Source organism: Notolabrus celidotus, chromosome 4, assembly GCF_009762535.1.
Source record: "Notolabrus celidotus isolate fNotCel1 chromosome 4, fNotCel1.pri, whole genome shotgun sequence".
In the NCBI taxonomy this organism is placed as follows: Eukaryota; Metazoa; Chordata; class Actinopteri; order Labriformes; family Labridae; genus Notolabrus; species Notolabrus celidotus.
Window position 1 is genome coordinate 37,701,160 of NC_048275.1, and position 27,149 is coordinate 37,728,308.

Below are 27,149 nucleotides of genomic sequence, written 5' to 3' on the forward strand. Positions count from 1 at the left end.
TTCATAAGAAGGGATCCTTTAATTGGTTCTTTAATGAGACAAAGCAGGCTACATTGGGAAAAAAAGCTTGTTTTTTTGTTATGACAACTGCACTCTTACATACATTTTTACAGTCATGACTCCCTTTGTATAACACCACACAAATCTATATAATCAATGGCTTTTTAGACTTTCACTTCTTGCTGATATTCTGTTTTATGTGTGACTAAATTGTTGTTTTGGCGTTTAACCGTGAGGTTAATGTGTTCATCTTCCAGGTCCACCCCCTCCTGCCCTCCACACTGACCTCTGACCTCTGACCTTCTGCGGGGAGAAGAATTCACAACAAAGTCTAAAGTTCCTAAAGGATGTGCTGAGAGTACGTCAACCTAGGGCCTTCTGCTTTTAAAGAACATGCTTTTCTCATCTTTAAAGTACATTTTCATATATTTTTGTCACATACAAAACAGAAAAAAGTCCATTATATACATCCTCCATGTCTCCGTCATCGCGACCACAGGTCCCTTTTCCTGCGACAGCAGCAACGATCGCATTTGGTATTTTTTGGCCAAGATGTTGACCACCAGTCCAGTTGAAGCATCCTTGTTTTATTTACCCTTGGTTTCTACGTTTACTCTAATCATGCAGTTCAAAAGAAGGAAAAAAATGTGGATAATAATCTTTAGAAATCCTTTGAAGCAGTTGGTCAGTTCAGCGACAAAGTCTCACAAACGGGAGCGATTCCTTTGAAGCACAGTGGTCCATCAGGGCGTGTCTACTTGTTTATTAGTCAGTTCTGGAGATTATTCTGAAAGAGTACCATCAAAAACACACGCTGCCAGCCTGCAGCACCTCTGGCAGCCTACAGATGGAGCTGAGGAGATGTTAGGTCGGGTGAAAGTGGACTTACAGCTGGTCGGTTGGATTAGGGGTCCTCGTCAGAGCTTCTTCTTCATACCGGCCGGTCCACAGCATACTGGCAGGGGCTCAGGTTGGACACGGGGTTCTGCACCGCCGGGTAAGCAAAGTTGGCGTGTTGCTTTGCTTTGAGCCGCAGGCTGGCCAGGCTGGAGTTGCAGGTGTCTCTGTACATATAAGGACTGGCCGAGGTGGCGTAGGGGCACGTGGCTGCCGTCACCGCTACCGAGTTGAGCGCCGAGGGGCTGTTGAGGTTGTTGAGGTTGCCCAGGTTGTTTAGCCCTGAGGTGGGGACCCCGGCCACCGCTGAGGGCACCATGCCGGAGGCCATGTTCATGGAAGGGATGGAGCTGGGGGGGGAGAACATGGGCTGGGACGACAGGGGGCTTACATTCATTGAGTTAAAGAACGGGAAGCTCTTGGCAGAGAGCGGGCTGCTGGCTAGGCTCTTGGTGGCCCAGTTGTTGTAGGAGTAGCCCGTGTACATGTCATCGTAGGGCTGCATGAGTCCATTAAACTGGGCTCCAAAGCCATTTTTACACAACTCTGCCTGCTGGTTCCTCTCACGCTTTCTCCACTTGGCACGCCGGTTCTTGAACCATACCTACGGAAGCCAAAAGAGAAAAAACATTTGAGTGTAAGTCTACCTGTTCAAACTTCTTTGTATCCTTATGCTCCACAAAGAAACTGTTCACTCTTTGAGGCTCAACAAATAAAGCTCTCCAAAATTCACCAACTACTGTCAGGGACACCATCAGACTAAGTGCCAATCAACAGGAACCGCTGGACAGCAAGAACCTTTTATATCATCATGGAAATGTCCATGCACATTATCCTGCTCACGTAATTTATCATGCATGGGGCAACCACAATATAGAGTTTTCAACAAGCCTTTACTCTGATTAACTTGTAATCTCACAATTCTTTAAGTACATCAGATTTGTCACTACACCAGTGATTGAACTGATGTTAGCAACAACTTGCAGAGATGACTTCTTCTCCACCAGAGCCTTCTGATTCAGCTCTGAGTCAGAAAGCTAACAGTATGCCAGAAGGATTTAAAGACTTGAACATTGCATACAGTGACATATACTACCAAGTGTACCTTGCAGTAGCAGTATATATATATATATATACATATATATATATACACTACCGGTCAAAAGTTTGAACACACCTTCTCATTCAATGGTTTTTATTTATTCTAATTATTTTCGACATTGTAGTTTAATACTGAAGACATCAAAACTATGAAATAATCTGGTTTTACCATAATCTGGATTACAACAGTAGTCAAATAGGGCTATCCATTGTGTACTAACCCTACCTCTGAACAACACAACTGATGGTCTCAAACACATTAAGAAGGCAAGTCATTCTACAAATGAACTCTTGACAAGGCTCATGTTCATTAGAAACCATTCCAGGAGACCACTTCATGAAGCAGACTGAGAGAATACCAAGAGTGTGCAAAGCTGTCATGAAGGAAAAAGGGGGCTACTTTACAGAATCTAAAATATAAAACAGATTCTGCTTTGTTTAACATTTTGTTGTTCATTCAATAATTCCATATATGTTCTTTCATAGTTTTGATGTCTTCAGTATTAATCTACAGTGTTTACAATCATTACAATAAATACAAACCCTTGAATGAGAAGGTGTTTACAAACTTTTGACTGGTAGTGTGTGTATATATATATATATATGACGATAACCAAAGCCAAGAGGTTGGAATAGCAGGGTAACTCACTAAATGACACAAGATGTGTAACGTTACAAGACACAACATGCTAAGATAAGTCACGATCAAGCGGCAACCTCCTAAAAATATGAGTCAATGTGGAAGTGTTAAAGGCTGCAGTTCATCGAGGATCCGCTTGAGGCTGGCTCCGGAAGTACCGGAAGTCACATACACATGAATGGGGAAAAGACGATCTTTGCAGCAGAAATAAACATGTTTACAGCCTGGTACAAAAGATGAGTGTAGTCTGAATAGCTAATTTCTCGACGTCCTCTCACTGCGAGGGGGGTGAATTTTTTTCTAATTCGTCAATTTCGAAGATATTGAGATTACCAGTCTTCCAATGAGAGGCACAGCTGCCTGTGGGAACACTGCAGCTGTTGGCTAGGAGGCTCAAAGCCCGCCTCTTTACGTCACACTGGCTCGACAGAAGCAATATGGCTGCCACAGCCGATTGGTCTCAAAACAGCTCTTCAGAAACAGATGGGTGACGTCACGGATACTACGTCCATATTTTTTACAGTCTATGGTCACGATACAATACGGTACGGCATGGTATGATATGATGCCATAAGGCACAATATGATACTGTACAATACGGTACAGTATGATATGAAATGGTAAGGTAGGATTCAATACGTCACGATACAGTATGATATGATATGGTACACTACAGTACTGTCATGATGACACCAGACGTTCTTCTACTGAGGTAGAAAGCTTTGTATCTGTTAAATAGTGACTCATTCAGCGTAAACACACTACAAATATGAAACACTGCAGGGAGGACAGGACAGAAAGGTACGATTACTTATTAAAGTTCACAAACCAGCAGTCAGAAGAGAGGAGGAATTTAATATTACATTTTTACCAGTGAGTTTTCCAGGCTTGATTTATACTTCAGAATCATGTTATTTTTATGCACAAAAATGATAGAATCAGGGAGGCAGATATTTACTTTAACTTACTTCTTACTTACTACCTCAAATATCCCAAAGTGTCAGAAGTAAATTAAGTTTTATTCTAAAACTCACTGAGTCAGAGTATCCTAACCTCCCTCAAACACACACAGTAATTTAGTGTGCAGACGTCTGTGGAATCTTTGAAAGACATAATAATCCCAGAAAGAAAGTTAAAGTGTTTCATCAAACAGTGTTGTCAGGCGAGGCTTATTAAAACTAATCATTGACTTATTTGAATAGTGAGATCTCGATGAAAGAAATGTTAAGGAGTGGAAATCTTCACATTTGTCATTCTCTGGTCCTATATTTAGAGGAAATGAATTGGATTAAAGCTTTGGAGGAAAATCTCAAATGAGGGTTTGTAGAAATGAAATGTATTTAAGGGGAAAACGTGTAAAATGTTCTTTGTTATTCATACTGAAGCCTCTGACTGAAGTCTCTGGTCATCTGTTAACACTCCTGTGTTTATGTGACATTAAAATGATTTGGTATCCGATGATTCGGTTTGGTTGACACTCATAAAACTTGTGTAAAAGTCCAGTGTTGATACTCAGCCGTCTCTCTGCTCCCTCGGCATGCGTGCAGGGTATCATCCAATCCTCGATTATTATAGTAACAGAATGCTGTTGACCATTAATATGAGTATAAAGTACATGACTCAGAGTTTTCCATTCCAGTGACAGCAGGGGAAAGTCCACGCCAGAGGACAGGAGCTACCCAATCTTTTTCCCCGCTCCAAGGAAACACTGCTTGAAGGCTTGTGGTCAAGGCTCAGTTTCTAGTCTGCAGCCACATTTATCTGTGAAATGGTGCAACGGTAACACAGGGTCATCAAAATACTGTAATATTAAATTAGATTAATTTATATCATGAATCAAAGACGTTGGCAGGTCCAGAGCACATCGCCTGACATGATCTTACAGAAGTTACAGAGGTCCAGAGATTTTTGCACATTTAATGCAGATCAACCAAAACAATCACCTGGAGTTCTATAACACAGGGAAGACTATGGGGCGCCGTTTGTAAAGTTCTGTGTACTGAAAATGACAGCTACAGTTCTCCACATTTAGCTCCAATACGTCATAAAAATGTAGAATGAATTTTTAAAAGTCACTCTTTAACACATTTAGAGGAATATTTGTGATCTTCTTCACATTTAATTTTGTTGTGAAAAATATATTTAAATTGTAATCTATGTTAAATCTGAATGTTAAATATAAATCCCGTTAGGGGTCACAGGGGGCTGGAGCCTATCCCAGCTGGCTTCGGGCGGAAGGCAGGGTACACCCTGGACAGGTCGCCAACCAATCACAGGGCTTTATAAATATAAATGTTAAATCTAAACGTACAAAAAATGTGTTAAAGGCAGCTTTGGATGCTAAAAAGAGATTTCACAACGCTCAGAGACAGAACTGACACAGTCTATGGTACGAACAAGCTAAGTTGCTATTGCTAAGTCTGTAACTCTTTATGAAGCTTTTATTTTGGCACTTCCGTCTGGCAGCAGTGTGAATTTGCATTTTAGCTAAATATTGAGGATCGCAGAGAAACATTTAAAATTAAGATTTAACATTTAACATTGATATTGATATTTAAAGCTGGGGTTGGCAGTCTTGGAAAACTAGCATGAATTTGAATGTAGCATTTCCTCATGACTCCGTCTAACCCCTCCCCTCCTCCCTCAGAGCTCCTCCAAAACGACGCCCCCCCCCCCCCCGCTCACATGCACAAGCGCCGCTGACTTGCGACCATATGATGGTGACTGATTCAAAACCGGTCCTCACCAAAACATTCTCATAGTGAAAGTTAAAAACACAAACAAACATGGCTGCTGTTGGCATTCACAACTGTCATGCTAGCATTATCCAGTTGTACTGGTGACACGATATCAGGAGAAAAGTTATAACACATATATAATACTGTAACAGCTCTACTGTTTGTTAAACGTGTTCAGTGTTGATGTTCTTAATTCCTACAGTGTTGACGGTCAGTGAAGGCATCAGGAGAGGTGTAGAGTGTGTGAGCGGGAGAGAGGAGAGACAAGAGGAGAAGTTCTTCATTCATTCAAACATTGATTGTTGTTTTGTTGGTTGTCGTGGTAACGGCCGACAGTGACCGGTTCTTAAACTCAACGTGTTCACGAATCGGCTCGTCATCCCTACAGCGTCCGGACGGACGCTACACTACATCTACATTTCTGTAGGACTTACTAAATGTCATTCATTCTTCTGCTTGTCAGAGCCCCCGTGGTGAGAGCTTTTCAGACTCTGATCCGGATTACAGTCCTGAGCAAAGCACCTCATCAGGTCAGAGGGGACAGGCCCGAGGAAGCAGAGGCAGGAGACGGGGACTTGGAGTACACGCCGGGGAAATGTACGCGCAGGAGGCGGGCAGAAAGGCAGGACTGGATTTGATTGGTTTAAAATTTTGGCACCCAAAAAAGGCTGATTGGTTGGTGTTTTCCCAGGTTTACTCCGGCTGTAGATAGCAGCTTTTCTTCGCTCTTTTTTAAGGACACATTATGTATTGATTACCATCAGGACATAAAGATAATTTTAACCAGTATAACAAAAAGTGGATCTAAATCTGATTACTAACCCCAGCTTTAATATTTAGATTCATATTTAGCATTTATATTTAACATTTATATTTAGATTTAATATTTAGATTCGTATTTAACATTTAGATTTATATTTAACATTTATATTTAACATTTAGATTTAGATTTAATATTTAGATTCGTATTTAACATTTAGATTTATATTTAACATTTATATTTAATATTTAGAATCATATTTAACATTTGGATTTATAATTACCATTTGGATTTATATTTAACATTTATATTTAACATTTATTAAGTGTGAAGAAGATCACAAATATTTATTTAAATGTGATTTAAAAAAAAGACTTTTAAAAATGAACACTACGTTTTTCTGATGTTTTTGAGCTGGTGGGATATATCAGACAGACTCAAGACTCAGGAGACCACAGCTTGTGCTTCATGTGAGAATAAGAGTTAATTTAACAGATGCAGCTGTAACTGAAAGAGCTTTCTGGCATAAAGGCACCTCAGACGTAACACTTTTACCACCACCGTGAAAAACAACCACGCTGCCTGACACTGAGGAGTCCTGGAGAAGACAGAAATAAATATATTTATATTGCAACATTTACACCCTGCACTACCTCACTTATTCTGTTCTATCTATTTATCTATTTACTAATCAAACTCCAACCTAACGCTGATGTCGCTCAATGTGTACGCTGTATCTGGTAGATTTTCAGAGCTTTACTTTGTCATCAGAAAGCCCATTGACACAGCACATATATGTGTGCAGCGCTCTGATCAGCTTTAAAGGAGACAAAAAATACATCCAAACTAAAACCTGAGTGATCCTAACAGAGACGCTGACGAGCTGTTTACTGAGGATACAAGAGGACTCCTTTAAGAACCTGAGAGGAAGAACCAGAGAGAGGAGAGAAACTTCTTCTCTAACTGGAGAGCAGCAGAGATCCAGAGTTACCTGGTGGACCAGGTGTGTAAACTGTGAGCCCATGAACCCAGAGAGCTCCTGCTGTCAGGACTTGGTAACAACGATAATTAAGGACCTCTCTGAATCAGAGGATACCAGCGGCTCACATAAGGCTGCAGTCTGCATCACATCAAAAAAGATATCCTTCCTGAACAGATACATTTAAGTTACAATCACTGTTAAAATAAATGCTAAATATAAATCTAAATGTTAAATCTAAATGTTAAATGTTGCTCTACAATCTTAAATAATTAGCTAATGTGCCCATTCACACTGCCACCTGGTGGAAATATCAAAATAAAAGCTTCATAGAGCGATACATATTTAGCACTAGCAACTTAGCTTGTCCGTATGGACTGGGTCAGTTCTGTCTCTGAGCGTTGTGAAATCTCTTTGTGGACTCCGAAGCTGCCTATCCAGCTGTTTTTACGGCAGGCAGCTATAACCCGTATGAGTCAGTACTGACTATGCTTGGGATATCTGTATCACTTTATGAAGCTTTTATTTTGGTACTTCTGCTGGGCGGCAGTGTGAATTTGTATGGGGTGCCATTAGTACCCAAATAAAGCTTCATAAACTGATACAGATATTCTAACCATAGTCAGTCAGTACTGACTCCTACAGGTTAGTAGCCGGACTGCCTGTAGTAAAAATGTTATAAAGGCAGCTGTGGAGGCTATAATGAGATTTCACAACGCTCAGACACAGAACTGACCCAGTCTATGGTACGGACAAGCTAAGTTGCTATTGCTAAGTCTGTATCACTTTATGAAGCTTTTATTATTTATTTTTTTTCGATAGCCGGCCGTGAATTTGCATATTAACTAAATATTTAAGATCACAGAGAAACATTTAACAGTTATATTTAACATTTAACATTTAACATTTAGACTTAACATTTAAAATTTAAATTTAACAATCAACATTTATGCTTAACATTTATATTTATATTTCTATTTAATATTTATATTTCTATTTAACATTTAGATTTAGATTTCATATTTAGATTTCTATTTCTATTTAACATTTATATCAATATTTAAAAATTTATATATATTTTTTTTATTTATTCAATTTATTTGTAAAGGGACCATGTACAATATTTAACATAAATGTCACCATCTGATGCATTGTACCAGAGTTAGCTTAAACATTTAACATTTATATTTATGTTTAGCATTTGGATTTAACATTGATTGTAACTTAATATATTTTTCACAACAAGATTAAAGCTGCTGTTGGTAGTCACAGAGTAAACATCTGTTCAGAGAGAGGGACTTCGAATGTCAACACTATCCCTCCTATCAGATTTCCTCTTAGCCCCCCAACAAGCGGACGTAGTAGTGGCCGCCCCTTAACCAATCAGGACAGAGGATTGGAGACTGGCCATGATTGGTCCGTCGTAACGGGAACGAGGGGAATAATAACATTGCTTGATACAAAGGCATTGGAAAACACAGAGATTTCACAATAGTCTTTAATTACTTCACTTACTGATGAGTACTGATGGGTATTATGACCTTTTCTCCAAACCCAGCAGAAAAAAAGTAACGTTTTTACACCATTCCTACCAACAGCAGCTTTAAATGTGAAGAAGATCACAAATATTGCTCTTAATATGATAAAAAAGGTGACTTTTAAAACTTAACTCTACGTTTTCATGACGTTTTGGAGCTAAATAGGGAGAATTGTAGCTGTTATTTTCAGTGTGCACAACTTTACAAACGGCACCCCATAATGGCCATCTGCCATATCCTAAATATGTATTCAAAATAATGAAATGTGCTGAGTAAACCACACACATCACACTTAGGGGGTACTTTGTCTCTAATCGTGAAAGTTAGCAAGTGTTTGCATACTCTCACACTGAATGAAACCATTGCATGTGGCAAACATCACCTCTGCAGCACTACAAAGCTCGTGATCTCAGCTGTTAGCTCTTCACTAAAAGTGCTCAGTCGATAAGAGACATTTTATCCAACCTGCAGGAAGTCTCAAATCTGTTCAGTACCAAACCCTGCGTCCTCTGACCCTTGATTTAGCATTGTGGTCTGGTCCGGCTGTAACCCTGATGATTAACAACGCCTCTCTGACAAACCCCATGAATCAGTGTGACAGGTGAAGTATTGTGAGCATGTAGGAATCTGCCTGCATGCAGGGGTTGAAGAGGCCACTCATAGACATTAAGTACGAAACGCAGTGCAGTCTGTTGTCCTTTCAAAATAACAACCAAGAGTGTGTGCTATGTGACCTTTCAACCAGCCAGCATTAATCTGATCCATTACTCGTCAGGCAGGCCAGCGGCTGCATTGTCATCCATCTGAATGTGTGTCCTCCTGCTCCATATAGCTACAATGACCAAACCGCTGTGTGTGGGCTACCTCTGCTGCACCTTTGACATTTACCCTCACTGTGAGTAAAAGGAACAAAGAGTCATGACTTGTACATTACAATAGTGTCTATTTTTAAGATTACATTATATCTTTTCTTGAAGTATTTGTCAAGTTTTTCTTTCTGTATTTTAATCATTCATTTAAAGACGGATTTAAAGACATATCTTAAACGACTACTAGCTTTGATTCCCAGACTCTGAGGTAGGAATCCATACCATCGATACGAAGTTTAATCTTAAATGAGAAAATCAAAGAGACAAAAAAAGAGATCCTGATATTTAAAGAGAAAAATCATCATTTTGTCATCCCTCTTTTTTTATCTAGAACCTTGCATATAATTAAATATTCTCCTCAATCTGTCTTTCCAGACCCAACTCGGTCTCAGCAGATGTCTGTCTAACATGAGTCTGGTTCTGCTCGAGGTTTCTGCCTGTTAAAGGAAGTTTGTCCTCTCTGCTGTAACTAGCTAAATATTGCAAGGTGCAATGCTCATGGTGGATTAAGGCGGGGTAGAACTGGGTCTTACCCTGTCTTGATAATAATAGAACATAGAGTGGTCTAGACCTGCTCTGTTTGTAAAAGCATCTTGAGATACCATTTGTTGTGATTTGGCACTATACAAATAAAGATTGATTGATAAAACAAATTGTCAACCTAGTAGTGACCTTACACAGCATGCCAGCAGTTCAATACAAAGCCCCCACAACACACACACTCACACACACACACTGTCACGTACACTTTGGTGCTGATGTGGTGCATCCGAATGTATGAGGAACAAAAAGTAAGTCCAACCTGAGTTCCCACACGGATCAGAAGACGAGATGCCGTCATGGCCGCCACAACAAACCAGAAGCCCCTGCTATCATTAAGGTCACTTTGGTTTCCCAGTGTGATACAACGATGGACAAAGACAATGAGACTAAAGTAGTGTGCCGACATTGTTCTGTACATTTCTGGCAACACATCCAAAGCTTTAAGAATTACCCTACATGAACGTGAATATAACTGCAACTATTCAAACATCCTTTTCCTGTCTGAGCGAGCCAAAGCGATAATAAATGCGACTGGTGCTTTTGTAAAAGCAGATCTAGGACCAGCTCTTGAGATTTAAACACGTGATTGGGCCACAATGCAAAACTCCTTCAGGTCTAGCCCTTTATGAGCAGACAAATCCTGCTGCTGTGCACAACTAGTCCAAGGCCTCTGCTGCAGCACTCATGACTTATCAATCAATCAATCAATCAATCAATCAATCAGTCAATCAACCAATCTTTATTTGTATAGCGCCAAATCACAACAAACCTTATCTCAAGACGCTTTTACAAACAGAGCAGGTCCTTAATCCACCATGCGCATTGCACCTCGCAGTATTTAGCTAGTTACAGTGGCGAGGACAAACTTCCTTTAACAGGCAGAAACCTCCAGCAGGACCAGACTCATGTTAGACACACATCTGCTGAGACTGTGTTGGGTCTGGAAAGAGGGATAGAAGAGAATAAGAGAGAGAGGGAGCGGTGATAGTGATACTGATGGATGTTCATCCAGAGCTACAGATGTGTTTTTAGGTTCTGAGCTCAAAGGGTGTTCAAAAGTGGTGTTAGCTTAATAATCTCAAAGGTGTCAACTCTTTGATAGAAAGGTGGAGTTCTCTCTACAGTCACTGTTTGGTCCTTCCTCACTCACAGGTTGTGGAGCCGGCAGAAAAAGACGCAACATTTTCACCTTGTCTAAGCAGATGAATATCACCTGCTCTGACCTCAAACTGTAAAGTTTGTTATACTCCACAATAAAAAGGTGGGAGTCAGGTTCTGACCAAAAGGCTGCACCGCAAGGAGAAACGCTGGGAGCTGTGCTGATGTGTACCTCTGATAACAAAGCTCCCTGCAGGAAATCCAGTGGAAAGAGCAATTCAATGTGGTTGAAGCAGGAGCAGGGGCATGATCACAGTGACAGATATTTACTGTCCGTCACATTGATCACAAAATTACGCAGGGTTTTTTATTTTGTGTGTACAGTCAGCCATCTTTTCCTCCACACCCTGGAAGGCGGTGTCTTTCGTGCATTGCTGGATTTAGAGACAGTGTTCAGTTTTAGAGTGACGGAGGTACGGTTTAGATCTCTTCAGACCTGGGATCAGCACTTTGAGGACTTCAATGTGCTCTACCTGCCTTTTTCTGCATCCATAAATGTGTTTCCAGTCTTTGCAGTCATGTTTTATGGAGGTGTAGAATCTGTCCTGTTTGATTGTGCTGCAGATAAATAATAAGAATCTGAATACAAAATAAAAGAACCAGATGTGATGACGCTCTGGGACTTTTGTTACCATGCTGCATCATATACTGTCTTTCATGTTAATCTAAACTTCTCAACACGAGAGCTGGACCTCTCACAGAATAAAGCTCACACACAGAGCCATGGTTACCCACCCTGACCCGGGCCTCGGTGAGGTTGGTCCACACTGCGATCTCCTCTCTGGTGCTCATGTCGGGGTAGCGGTTTCTCTGGAAGGTGGCCTCCAGCTCCTGGAGCTGCTGGCTGGTGAAGTGAGTCCTCTGCCGCCGCTGCTTCTTCTTCAGAGAGCCGTCCTCGGCGCTCGACTCATCCAGCTGGTTCTGGTGAGATTTCTCTGTGTCTGCAGGAGAGGAGAGGAGAGTTAGGTAAGGACACGAGGAGAGGCAGAAACACCAGAAAACATGAGTCAGTCATGACGACAAAGATGAACACGAGGCCCAGTCTGTGGACACAGTTCCTACACTTGGATGAAAGCTTAGCGTGACCAATCCACTAAGAGTACTGCGTTCACACAAAACTTTAACCATTAGTCAGGGTGAGCTGCATGTGTGAACATAAACACCCAAAGGATACAGCCCAACTTGATTTTTTCTTTCCCAAAAAGCTGCTGCCTAGAGTCAGTGAGCTGAAGTGTGAATACAGCAGGAAACATATTGAGACAATGACATGAAAATGTAATCTAATAAAAAACAAACACTGAAGTTGAAGCTTGAATGAATCAAACATGATTGTGAATCCTGTTTGTGTGATTTTTCACAGAGAAACACTGTGAGCTGATTATTTTCATATTCTCTTCATGTGTGTTTTAGACATAACAGTGTTAAAGAAATCACTGCAGCCTGTTTTAATCAATGCATCAATGTTCAAATTTCAAAGGGTTCTTTTAATGTAAAACACAAACACAGTAGAGTTGCATTTCACACTCAATTCAAAATGTTGCAGATGTGCAGAACGAACCAAGCAGAGCTGTAGGAGCTCTGTAGTGGACATTTATGGATCGCAAATGTGAAGAAGAACTAAAAGAAAGATAGATTTTAACAGTAATGTTAAACCTACACTACCAGTCAAAAGTTTGGACACACCTTCTCATTCAATGGTTTTTATTTACTTTAAATATTTTTAACATTGTAGATTAATACTGAAGACATCAAAACTATGAAATAATCTGGTTTTACCATAATCTGGATTACAACAGTAGTCAAATAGGACTATCCATTGTGTACTAACCCTACCTCTGAACAACACAACTGATGGTCTCAAACACATTAAGAAGGCAAGTCATTCTACAAATGAACTCTTGACAAGGCTCATGTTCATGAGAAACCATTCCAGGAGACCACTTCATGAAGCAGACTGAGAGAATACCAAAGCTGTGCAAAGCTGTCATGAAGGAAAAAGGGGGCTACTTTACAGAATGTAAAATATAAAACAGATTCTGCTTTGTTTAACACTTTTTGGTTCATTCAATAATTCCATATATGTTCTTTCATAGTTTTGATGTCTTCAGTATTAATCTACAGTGTTTACAATCATTACAATAAATACAAACCCTTGAATGAGAAGGTGTTTACATACTGTTGACTGGTAGTGTATATTGTATAAGATTAGAGGAAGAGGAATGTTACATAAAAACATGACACTGAAGATCAGGAAGACTTTAATAATCATGTAAATATAAAAAAGAAACATTTGTTCATGATGATGGTGCTTATTACTGTGCAGACATTTTCACCCTACAATGTCACAATGAGTTACACTGAGGGCTGGATGAACACATTCAGAGTTACCTGTATGATTTAGATTTCATACTGTCTTCATACAACCCCAGCATAGTGCATAGTCTATTAAAGGAAAAACTTTGACTTCTTCCAAAGATGATTTGACATAAATTAGATTTCTTTATTCAATTCACATTTTTCTTTGTGTTCATTTAATTCAACTTACACTTTGTAACTTCAAAAATCTTCTTCATGTTTGATTGTGGTTGATTGTGAATTGAATGAATTCATGTGTGTCCCTAAAAGTCCTTGTTGTTTACAGAGTAACATGCTTTAGTAATCTTTACAATATGAACACAACAAGCTGCATTACAAACACAGTTAACCCAGAGTTTACAGCAAGCAGGTATTTGGAAGATCTGTCTAACTCAGTAAGACTGAAGTCCTGGTTGAGTTCTTGCTCTTCCACAGAAACATTTCATGTAAATTAGCAAACTAAAACATCAATGTTCCCCCATATTTCCAGTGTTAAAGGTAGAGTATGATTTCATGTGAAGAGATTACAAAGTGTCATTTGGTTACGAATCGTAGAGACGAGTACAAATTGAGTGTTGTAGGACGTTTGTACGAGCCTATGGGACTCAGGGAACGATAAACCCAAAGACAAGGTGTGTTAGAAAAGCCCTGAGAGCATTTTATCAGCAAAATAAACTTTGAATTTCACAGATAAAAGAGCTCATTTGACTGGATTTCATGATGAATGTTTTATTATCAATCCAGTGGATTATAAGTGTCATTATTTGAACATGTGAGCAGCATGTAGGTGTCATCTCTGGTTAGGATGGAGATCATTTGAGTGAACTTTTGTAATTTAAATCAATGCAAACATATCATTTATGTTTTTATCACACACTAAGTTTGTTAGATATAAACGTATTATCCTCACATTCAGTCTGGTGATAGAAAATTAACTAAAGCACTTAAAATTGCATTATCACATAAATTAAGTGAAGTAGTTAATTGCAGTTATCACCTCCACCCTGTTCAGAAAATAAAACATATACCTGGGTGTAGTTTTAATATAACTAAACTCTATATGCCTGAAGGTTGAACGTGTTTTCTGCTCAGCCTGCTGTGATCTCAGTCTGTGTCGGCACATAAAACATGACCTGTAGTTAATCAGTGCACAGTTACCGACCCAACACGTCACATTTGTTTACACTCTTTTTATAAGAACAAGGTTTCCTTTGAAAGGAGCCGAGTAGATAATGTTTCATATCAGCTCCTCTGTATGTTTTTAATGAGACACGTAGAGACATGCATATTAAAGCATTAGCAGAAAGCACTGAATGAATTAAACATCATAAAACATGCAATCACTCAGAGAAGTGTTAACTCAGGGCTCCACGTCTGCATCAACCTGAATTTAAAGCACACGTTTCTCTGACTCCCCTCTCTCTGCAGCAGCTTCATCCCACTGCTGCTGAGAGCGATGGAGAACACTGTCACATCAAACACGACGTGAGATCCCTCCACCCCACAGGACGAAGCCTGGGTGTGACGTTGCCAGGAGAGAGCGACTCCAAACACTGCATTACGCTCCAAGATGTGCAGGAGCTCTGAGTGATTGCATTTGGCCCCCAGCGCTGCCACTTTAAAGGACCACACATCCATGTTATGTCTGCCAGGGCTCCTCTCACTCCCGCAATTTAAGGACCTCACAGAAAGAAGTGAAATTAGTTGGCCAGCTAATCCCGAGGATCAGGCTTTTGTGACTCGGGCAAGTTGGGCTCTGTTTGGCGAGGGCTTAGCTCTCAGAGCAGCTCCAAATGATCAGCAGGGTTTAAAAAGAGGCTCCGCAGGGCCACCAGCAAAACCAATAAGGGCCAGAGCCAGGCTGTTATCTGGCAGTAAACTGACACTGGGTAAGCTGTCACTTAAGGCCAAAGTCTATCACAATACAGAGGAAAGGGCAGCAACGCGCTGAGCAACAATGGGAGCAATCTGACTGATAATGTGCCGACATGACAGAGCCGTTCCAGGTCAGCTTCTCAGAGGGATTTAACCTGCAAACAACCACAGACGGAAGGCTTTTAACCAAATCACTTTTCAGCATCTGGAAACACAGAAAAAAAGAGCAGTCCGTTCATACGCTTCATTAAGGAGGAATAATGAAGAGATGAGGAGTGTCCACACTTTTCTCTCAGAGTACACCGTTAAAAAAAAAGCGGCAGGACTTGTTTTCAAGTTTGAAATCAAAGTCATGTTTTACAGAAGCTGTACCTTTGATTTCAGAGAGAAAGCCTCTTTATAAAGAGACACCCTCGGGTCCATCAGTGCAGAGCCTGAGGCGCGGGCGTCAGCTCAGTGTGGTGAGGTGTGGCAGCTATAAAAAGCCTCACTACAAATGTGACTTCAGGATGTGTTTTGTGTTCTCTCTAAAGGAGAATAAAGCAACAATAAACGGTAAAAAACATATTTATAACGACAATCATGAAAGGAAAAACCCCTCTGTGGATAAAAGCGTCCCCTCTGTATTATTTCCCTCTGCTCTCAAAGAGGAAACAGACTCATGTGAGGTCTGCTCCACATCAGAGTAGTCATAGAGCCACGCCACGCCACGACTCTCTGCTCAGATCTCCTGAATGTGAAAGGACGGATGAGAACATGAGCAAAAACTGAGTCCAGACAAACTTAAACTCAGTCTGCCTGCAGAACTCCTTCAGAACTAAACAAAGCTAAAATTCACATTTAAACATTTCTCCTTGAATGACAGCAATACACTTGAGAGAGAGAAATATTACAGCGTCCATTATGATACTGGCCTCAATAAAGACAAATATAAAAGCATGACTTTTCTCAAATATAGGTCAGAAAATCACCCAGCATGTGTTGTTTTAAGATGTCGTCATTTTACCATAAAACATAAAAAAACATCACATAATCCTGTCAGTGTTTTCATGGATGGGAATATAATAAAATATTAAAACTACAGATTTGAGGTACAAAATATGAACAGTCTTTTTTAATTATTTGATGTTGTTTAGAAATGTTTTAACCTTCAGAATAAAATCTGCCCATGACTCTGAAACCTGTCTCTGTGTTCCTCTCCTGCTCTAACAGGACCTGGGTCATACATGTGACATTAAAGTGCTATAAGAACACAGTTCACAGAGTAAACTCTGAGGCCACATGAGTCCTCCATGAGTCCTCCTTCAGACGGCTGCAGCAGCAGGAGAAACACGAGGGCATTTTTAGACCCAAATACTTTGTGTATGACAGTTTGTTACGGCCGGGTTTTAAACCACACACACTTTAGCAATAAGATTAGGTTACACACACTTATACACACACACTCACCCAACACGACATGGATGGATGAGGTGTGTGTGTGTGTGTGTGTGTGTGTGTGTGTGTGTGTGTTGGGTTGGCATTTGTGACATTGATAATCTAGAAAAACACATGACTCACAGTGCAATCATCATCACCCACGTGCAGATTTATCATGTAAAATGTTAGATTGTAACCTCAGCGCACAGCTGAACAGCAGAACGAGAGGGCAGTCCACCAATCAACAGGCAGCATTTATGTGATCACACACGTTTGACCACCTGTCGTCACGTGACCTGAGTCTAGGAAAAATCCCCATCGACATATTTTACATAAATGTATTTCAAATTAATTTTGAACACATTTTTATTGGATGTACACTACCAGTCTAAAGTTTGGACACACCTTCTCATTCAATGGTTTTTATTCATTTTAATTATTTTCAACATTGTAGATTAATACTGAAAACATCAAAACTATGAAATAATCTGGTTTTACCATAATCTAGATTCTGTATGTATTATTACCCATTGTGTACTAACCCTACCTCTGAACAACACAACTGATGGTCTCAAACACATTAAGAAGGCAAGTCATTCTACAAATGAACTCTTGACAAGGCTCATGTTCATTAGAAACCATTCCAGGAGACCACTTCATGAAGCAGACTGAGAGAATACCAAGAGTGTGCAAAGCTGTCATGAAGGAAAAAGGGGGCTACTTTACAGAATCTAAAATCTAAAACAGATTCTGCTTTGTTTAACACTTTTTTGTTCATTCAATAATTCCATATATGTTCTTTCATAGTTTGGATGTCTTCAGTATTAATCTACAGTGTTTACAATCATTACAATAAATACAAACCCTTGAATGAGAAGGTGTTTCCAAACTTTTGACTGGTAGTGTATATTTAAAATAAATTATGAAGATGGTTTATTTATTTATTAATGAATTTACTGATTTATTTGATCAATTTAATGCATGGTTAAATGAAGGTTACTGTCGGTCATGAGGAACGGTGTTTTTTTAAAGCGTGCCGGTCTGCCGGATGAAATGACGCCGTCGCGCCGACTCTGCGTCTCTCAGGAGAGAAAAAAAAGGTTTCGCTCTTTAGGAATAAATTTTCATATTCAAAGTTAAATGAATAATGTGATATTAGAGGCCCTCACCTGCGCCTCAGGCAGACAGAGAGAGAGAGAGAGAGGGGGGGTGCTGCTGAGTAGACACAAATAAAACTCCAATTAAACAAATCTCATCATAGTCCCTGCAGACACCTTTACAGGAGAGCTCACTGCGTCTCCTTTCATTCTCCTTACAATAAAAAGGCGGCTCCTCTTTGGTTTCTCTCTGATTCATCTGTGAAAATGTTGTCTGCTCAGTCTGTTATTACAGCAACACAATTATTTCAGACTGTTTTAATTTGCGTCCAAAATTCCTTAAATATATTATATAAAATCTGCTCATTATTATTATTGTTATTATTATTATTATTATTATTATTATTATTATTATTATGCCCACACCTGCAGGTTTCAGCATGCACCGGCTGTATTCTGATGATAATCACTCATGTAAAGGTGATGTCGGTTTTCTCCAGGAGAAAATAAAACTGTGTGCCTATAACTACACGACACAGATGTTTGTATGCTGTTTATTCCATGGTGTAAATACAGTTTTAAAATGTGTAGCCTATGTGAACATGCATGGAGCCCACGGGGGGAGGCGTGAACTCACCGCTCGTGTCCTGGCCCTTACATCCCGGCTCGTGCTGCGGGGTCCCGGAGTCAGAGAGCGACAGCGCGGGGCTGCGGGCTTCACTGTCCGTCAGCAGGTTAAAATCCATAACCAGGCTCTGCAGACACACAGATACAGACACACACATGTTAGAATACTTACACACTTATGACTATAGATCAACATTCTCGTGTTCATGTGCAAAACGCGTTCAGTGCTCGCGCGCGGTGTGGTCACTGCTCTTTAGATGTTTCATTTGTTGGATTGTGAGATTTTGTAAAACACATTGTCAGGTTATCTGTTTTAAAACACAGTCGGAAAACTACAACACAGCGCAGATTCTTATTTTCTCCTCTGTAACAGGATCAGTCCGCGCCGCCGTGCGCTCAGACGCGCCCCGCACTCATTCTCTGAACCTCCAGGCCTCCTGGTGTTCTGCTGCCTTACGCAGATAACAGAGAGGATAACAAATAACACGAGACTCTCTTCTCACTCAGAAAAAAGCTTCATCAACATGGACTGAAGTGTTTGTACCAGTTTGTGTTTTTGCCTCTCAGAGTTAGTGTCCGTTTGATGTCAGATAACTGAAGACAAAACTGAGGTAAGAAAAAAACATCTGCAAGCTCCTGAAGCCAAAAATCAAAAACCAACAAATACTAAACAGTCACATTTTTAGTCTTTTAAAAAACGAGCCTAAAAAGACACATTTACACATTTTAATTAGATTAAACTGCAGCTTTTATTTTGAAAAAGTAACTTTTAAATAAGTGTATTTTATTCATTAAACCGTGACGTGCAGAGCATTTCTAACTCTTTGTAATTTATTACCAGTTTCATCGTTGTGCTCCAACAGTTAAATGTATGTCGCTGCATTTTTCATCACTTTGTTAGTAGAAGTCCTGACCCTGCTGTGAAAAAACCCCCTCCCTGTTTTCCTCATTCCTACATTTTACTTCAGAGTATTGATTCATTTGGACGAGGTGCCGTCGTTTGATGTGGCTCTGTGTGTATTTGTTTAATTTGGCAGCACATTCAGCTTCTATTTTCTCTTCGATCTTTCCATTCAGGCCTGGTTGTGGTTGTAATCCCGATCCCTTTATATGAGCCTGACATAAGCAGCTAAAACAGGAGCTGCCCTGAATTGACTCTATTTTGGGCTACGTGGGGAGAGCAATTGAGTTATTGCTGTAAAATACATGATGACATTTCAGAGCCTGATTCCAGCCACTGAGGTAGAACTGTTCCTCAATGGAGGTCAGGAATAGCTGCTGGTTTATTTATCTGAGAGTAGTTAACACCTTGAATATACTGGGACACACACACATGACAAAGGGTTGGGATGATTTACGGCTATGATGGAAATGAAAAAGAAGAATATGTTAAAGTTTGTGGTTCATGTGGAAAGTGAGGGATGTAGGCAGAGAACATGTCTGTACCTGGAGGAATAAAGGGATTAAACAGGCACAAGGTGAAGGCTCAGCTCTCCTAAACTCTGCGTGCTGTTACTGTTTACCCTCCTCTTCTGTTTACCTTTGCATTTCCCAGGACACTGGGAGCATGAAACCTGAAGTTTACAGGTTTAGAGGAGAGTCTTAAGGCTGCTGTGGGCCACAATGAGTGCATGTCATCAAAGATTTAAAAAGGCGATAAACCTCATCCCTGAAAATCAAACACTGACTCTGGGCCGGGATTTAAGCACCGCCGCTGCCTGTTTGGATGTTGCCAGTGTGTAGTCAGCGTTGTGGTTACCAGTTTTATATTCAGAGGCAGCTAATTTAGATTTTTCAGGGGAAGGCACATTGGTCAACCCTCCCCCTGAATTCCCCACACACACACACACACATACACACACACACCCCTCCTGCAGAGTTTCCCCGTGGCCTGTTTGCCACCATACCAGCCCTTTGTGTGCCAGTCACATGTGACTCCTGCCGGGGTTAAACCTGAAGCCTGGCGGGGAGCGAGGGTGTTCAGAGCATGGCATGGCATCAAACAACCCCCCCCACCCTGACTACACCACCAACAACAACACGTTGTACAACCTGACTGAACTCTTGAACCAGACTCAGTGTCGACATTTGAAATGGTTGAAATGACATCTCCCTCCGCTCTGAACATCAGCCTCCTCTGTGATTCAGGTCAGCTGAACTCTCTCTGTGAAGCACGTCTCGTTCAGACAAAAACTCAACAAGCTTCACAAAGAGACGGCATTAATCCAAGGATAAACTTCCTTTAACAGGCAGAAACCTCGAGCAGGACCAGACTCACTGGAGAGCAGCCATCTGCCTCGACAGGACGGGCATTTAGACACTGTTTCAGCCCACTCTCTGTCTCACAGTCTTAAGAAGAAAGAAACACCTGACTCCTGATATTATTGAAGTACCTGGTCGAGGCTGCTGAGTGTGGTCCTGCTTGAGGATTCTGCCTACCTTTCACTGCAGCGAGTATTTACTTATGATGGAAAAACACTCTAAACACTCCTTAAATAATAACCTTCAGAACATTGTAGGCATGCTCTTGTGTAAATCTTGCATTGTATAAATCACATTGATTTATGAATTGTTTTAGTGACATGGTATCATTTTAGTCTTCTTTGACTTTTTATACTTCATTTAAAATGTGTTTAATATAATTTAAATTATACATATATATTTATTTTAATTCAGCAGAATCGCCCTACAAACCTCCTAACCATGAAAAAGCCATCTTCTAAAAGCACACCACTCTCAGACACTGGGTGTCCTCAGTGGGAGCCTCAGCTCTGCTGAAGTCTCAAGAAAAGGTCAGGTCTGATGTTAATGACCCCTGTAACATATGTCTCAAATAAAAGGTTCACTAATTTAAACATTTGGCCTTCTGTTTTATGAAACGTCTCTGTAATGTCTGGCTCCATCAGTCTCTCCGGTCTTTATTCAAGGAAGGAATTCAGAGCAGTTTAAAGCATGCTGTACACCTTGAACAAACTAAACATCTGATGATGACAGTGATATTTTCAGCAGGATGTTACAGATGAGGCTCTGATGAAGGTTGTGGTTAAAGCAGTCTGAAGGCCTGTGTTATACTTTACAGGATTTTCAAAAGAACAGATTTCCACATCAGCAGCCGAAGACGCTTCTGCAGACACATATAGACTTTTCAGTTTCACTCGGATCAGATTCAAAAATAAAATCTGAGTTGTTAAATGAGTGTAGGCCTGAAGGACTCGGACTGACTGACTGTGTTAAAGTCCCACAGCCATCAGATGGAGGCTGCTCGGCCAGTCGGCCTTAAAGCAGCTCCCACAGAGCTCCACTCTGACTCTGATGTGAACTTGGCACACAAACTGAACAATGTCATCACTGCAAGTTATGAAAGTTTTCCCTTAAACTCTCCCTGACCCCCACTTAACATTGTGTCAGTGGCTCTGACAAAGCATCATAATGCTGCACCCAAGCCAACCTGCATATTCTGATTAAAGGTTTAGCACCTTATTACCACTGAATATCTGTGACATCTGATAGGTGAGGAGGCACCGTGTTCCTCCATCAAACACATCTGCAGCTTCTTCCAGTCAGACAAACATCAGCTCAACTCTTAAAACATGCTGCCCAATGCACATCCAACGTTAGTCACTGCGAACACAAAAGACTTCATCTGTTTTCTGTTTAACATCCGTGAGAATGATCAGAGCTTCTCTCAAAGATTAGGAGACAGGAAAATGGGTCTTCTTCTGTCAGCCAGAGGCCATCGCTGCGTCTCTGGGAAGAAAAAAGACGCGAGACTAGAAGGATCAGGTCGAGTCTCCCAGAAGAGAGATTACCTCTGTAAGCACGCTCCCTCTGTGTTGTGGCGTCGGATTAATGAACCTCTGATATGGATTTGTGGGTTAAAGTTGACTCGTGGGTCAGAGAGATCGGTTTCCCTTCATCGTAGCTGCACAAATATTGTTTCACTTTCCTCTTCTTGTAGTCGAAGGACTCACAGATCTGTCTGCTCGGGGATTTCAGAGGGCGCTGTGAAAATGTTATCTTCTATTTATATTCATCTGTTTGCTTTAAGAGCTGATTTTTGCAGAGTAGAGCTGTAACTCTTGATCTTACATTTATTTCATATTGTGTTTAAAACCACCCTGACCTCTGACATTTCAGCTGAGCCTCATCTGATGGTCTTGATAAAAGACTACTCCTCTGGCACACAAAGGAAGCCTTCATATGATCACGTTTGCTGCTTTGACTTCTATCAAGAAGAATAAAAACCCCGACTTCTTTATGGAGAAAAACTGAGGTTTCATTTTATGAAAGTAACACAACTTAGCAGATAAACAGAGCAATCAAGTCAAAGTCTACTCACAGGCGACTTGTTTGGAGGAAGAGAGCCCAGAGTTCTGATGTTACCTGTGCTGTGGATTTGTGCTGAGCTGTTTTTCTGTTTTAGAAATCAAAGACCCTCCACAAACATGTCCCTGTGGCTGCTGGATCAGGTCAGTCAGGGTCCTCGCCTGCCTGACAGAGCAACAGCTGTCTCTTTGTGAAGTCTGGTCGCAGTAAGGTCCAGTATTTTGGTCAGAGATATGAACGTGAGCCAGTCCGGGGGACTTGATCCTCCGTGGCAGTGATGGATGGACAGGCGGCCCGGTGTCAATGTGGTGCTGAGAGGCCGGCTGGCTTTGGCAGTGAGGGGCGTGCGGGTGATGCAAGCCAGTCATTTTGTCCAGAACAAGGTGTCAGTAACCCCCCTCCCTCTCCTCCTCCTCCCCTCCCACACACACAGAGCAGGGGCGCCACATGATTATATTTCCAAAATGTAGGGCCCCTCTCCCCCCCTCTCCCCCATCTCCCCCCTCCCTGTGCGCTCAACATGACCAACAAGCTAACACTGAGCTAACAAGCAGGCCAGGAGGACAGGCACATTCATCACTGTTCTAATGGAGGGTATGTGTGTGTGTGAGCTCTGTGCTTAAGTTAATGAAAATAAAAAGAACTAAAGATAGATAGATAGATAGATAGATAGATAGATAGATAGATAGATAGATAGATAGATAGATAGATAGATAGATAGATAGATAGATAGATAGATAGATAGATAGATAGATAGAAACTTTATTAATCCTTTGGGAAGGTTCCCTCAGGAAATTCAGATTCCAGCAGCCAGGTAACACCAAAGGACAGACAAAACAGCATGCAGATATCAAAGATAAAAAGTCACAGGTTATATACACACAGTACAGTTCACAGGAGCAACAATATACAAGTCTAAAAAGGAATACCGGTGCAGGTTTATAATAAACTAGCAGCAGCAATAATAAATAGATAGATAATTAAATATAAATAATGAGTAGTACAAGCTTGTTTGAATTGTGTTGTGGTCAGTTCAGTTAAGGCCTATTTCTCCTCCCCTCCATCCTAAAGTCTCCTCTCTGGATGTGAGAGGACTCTGTGTCACCTCTGTCCCTCCACCTCCACCTGACACGCTGTCCCGCGGCCTCTCTGCGCTCACATTAAGCCTGGAACATGTCTTGGATGATGCTGTGTGTTTACTCTAAATGCTGCAGGCCTCCTGTTCAGAAATTGGACGCAAATCAACATCACGGCGCGACTCTCCGGTTTGCATTAGCCGGAGCGCTTTGCATATGCAGGCGCCGGGTGACACGGATCTCATTAAAATATATGTCTGCTGATAATAATAAAAAATAATAATGGAGGAAAAAAAAAATCCTCTCATTTTTCGGGAGATTGCGCGGGTCCATCTGGCGGTGCGCGCGGCAGCCTGCTTGCATTTCCACGGACTGCGGGCATTATCCCGGGAATTATTCATAAACGCGTGGAGAATTAATTCCCGGGATTAAGAGTTGATTAAGATGTGTGTCACTTTGCTGTCTGAGAACTTATTAAGGGCCTCCTCGAAGAGGCGGCAGATGGAATTTCAGTCCAATGTTTGTAGATGTTAATTTCTGCCCTCCTATAACAGACATTTGCATATGATTGAGGGAGCGAGGCCCGCGCGCTCCTGCAGCACAGTCTCTGCCCGCGCGCACAGAGAGCGGCGGAATAATTGGCAAAGCAACACAAGTCCACAGCAGTGATTAACACAGTGCCTCTGTGCAGAGAGAAGTTATTACCGTGGATTTAAAAACACACTCCTCTGATGGGAGTCTGAGAGAGCACGGCAGCGGAGGCCTTCAGAGCGATCCGGCACTGATCTCTAAATACAAACAGAGCGTTTTTAACGGGACGGGCACAGAGAGGCGCTTTAAAAGGAATGTTCACGCGCTATTCTATTATAATAATGTGGATTTAGGAAAGTTTTAATTTTTTTTTTCATATTTTTTAACGAATTAAACATATTAATACTAAATAGCAAGGACTCCACACTTAAATATCATATTCTGAGCAACTCCATCTGCACCGCTCCTTCATTTAAATCTGTTTATTTGTAACTTTACAGGTGTGGTTATGTTTCCTACCACACTCACATTGTGGCTGATATTTCGGCTCAAATGAAACAATAAAGTGATTTGTATATTTTTAGAATAAAGATTAACATTTGTTTACCTGATCAAAGGATTAACTGCGGTGAAGTATATCGAGGATGAACTCGGGGCAGAGCAGGCCGTGGCCTTCAGACGCGCCTACTCAGTTTGGTAGGCTAATAAGCAATAAAAGAATCGTTGACATTACAGCCTGAGGCCAAACGAGAACTTGGATGTAAACAAATGTTATTTCCATACGTGCAGAGCCAGGGATGGATGCAAAAGAGGCGAGTCTGCGCGCTGAAGGCCTGCTGGAGGAACCTAAAGCGCTGAATATGTTGGATTAAATATGCATGTTTTTAATACTTCATCAAAGATAATGAGTCAGAAAAACTTGAAATTATTTATTAAGATAACATGGAACACAAACCTGAAAAGTATCATTTTACCTTTATTTATAAAAGATAATATTATAATTTTAAATTATAACTTAAAATTTCTGGATAAAAATCGAGCATCACGCGCCTACCTTTCATTAATAATTATATTGTAATTTTAATATTGACAATAATTCTATTATTGTGTTTATTCTAACAGAGCGAGGCAGCGTGGGCTCCGTGAAATAAACTCGGTGTATCACCGGGCCTCACGCGACAAACAAACATTAAAAACATTTAATATTCAGACCGAGAGGCGCTCCTCAAAGGTCTGGAAAAAATCTACTGAATAACTTTATTTAAAGATGGATTTGTGTTTTTATTTATCTGTTTTTTTATTTTAGAGTCAAGGTCAAAATTAAACATTTACTCAGAAATGTTAAATCGTTAAAATCTTCACATTGTTGTGAATAAATGTTTGAAACAAAAAATAATAATAAAAATGTAAACTGTAAAAGACTGAAGTTAGAATGTGCACTTGCTTTTTGTGTAGTGTATTTGTTTGTGTGTGTGTGTGTGTGTGTGTGTGTGTGTGTGTGTGTGTGTGTGTGTGTGTGTGTGTGTATGTGTGTGTGTGTGTGTGTGTGTAGTGGAGGGTGGTAGAGGTGGTGTTGAGGGGGGGGGGTGTACAGCTCTGTTTTTCTGTCCGCGCTCTCCTCTGGCCCCGGCAGCCACCTGCCACCTATCAATTTCCCCAACATCCCCAAATATTTTGACCTCCCAAATATTTTCACAGCGTCCTCCTCTGCAGAGTCAGAACTTTGGAGGAAACAAACCAAGTCAGAGTCATGACAATATTCATTTAATACTACAGGAAGAAAAACGGCATGTCGGGGCGCGGGGGCGCTCCTTTATCAGGCCCCAAACTCTCCACTCATGTTCTCTTATAAATATCTCAACCCCTGACAGACAGATAAGTTATTGTTACAGGATGACTCTGAAGATTAATGATCACCAACAAACAGATCTGTGTCAGTCATGAGACCGTAAATCTGTGCGAGGCCAACATGGCACGGAGCCTGTGCGCTGAGCGAGTTTAGCTTTTCGATTATGAATTTTCTTTTCGAGGGGTTGTTTAAATTTTTACAACATGTTGTGATATTTTAAAGGACATTTCTCCCTGAATCTAATATTTTATAATTGTTTAAAACTCTGTCACAAAGCTCGGAGTGTCGCGTCCAGCATCATAATCTGCTCCGTTGACGCAAACCTCAACACAAACTGCTGTTACTTTTCCTGTGATTTTAAGCCTCATCCCGAGTCCTCACAAATTAAAACTATGTACTTTAATTTGTACATGAACACTTTGGCACTGATAGTACTGAAAGCTGCATGTTGCTTGTCGGAAGAGCAGTAATGGACACCCTGATTTTGTTTTGGATTTTTTTTGTGTCTGATTTTACGCATAAATAAAAAGCGCCGGATGCCTCCAGACGCAAAGAGACAAAAAAAAAGAAGACAGGAGAAAAAGAGTGCGGTTATCTGCACTTACATGGAGTCCCGGTCTGGTTAAATTAATCCGTGGTGAAGGCAAAGAGCTTTGCTGCAGGCTGATGGGTATGTTGGCCTCAGGTTTTCTGGTGACATGGACAAAAAGTTCCCCGGAGCGTCAGAAAGTCAGAAAAAGCTTCAGTCAGTCAGTTTCCTGTTTGCTCCTC

At 40.9% G+C, this 27,149-nt stretch overlaps 1 protein-coding gene across 4 annotated transcripts; it reads right to left on the reverse strand.

Annotated features, from left to right (window-relative positions):
- Positions 1-27,149, reverse strand: pitx3 (paired-like homeodomain 3). 4 transcript variants are annotated; one of them, XM_034682083.1, is made up of 4 exons: positions 26,984-27,149; positions 18,607-18,724; positions 11,959-12,164; positions 1-1,501 (listed from the first exon to the last, which is right to left on the reverse strand). In XM_034682083.1, the coding sequence occupies exons 2-4, from the start codon at positions 18,713-18,715 to the stop codon at positions 932-934; spliced, it is 885 nt and encodes a 294-aa protein (XP_034537974.1). In that variant the 5' UTR covers positions 18,716-18,724; positions 26,984-27,149; the 3' UTR covers positions 1-931. The 4 variants fall into 4 exon arrangements, with proteins under 4 accessions (XP_034537974.1, XP_034537976.1, XP_034537975.1 ...); XM_034682085.1 differs by lacking the exon at positions 26,984-27,149 and adding an exon at positions 20,043-20,050; XM_034682084.1 differs by lacking the exon at positions 26,984-27,149 and adding an exon at positions 19,141-19,200.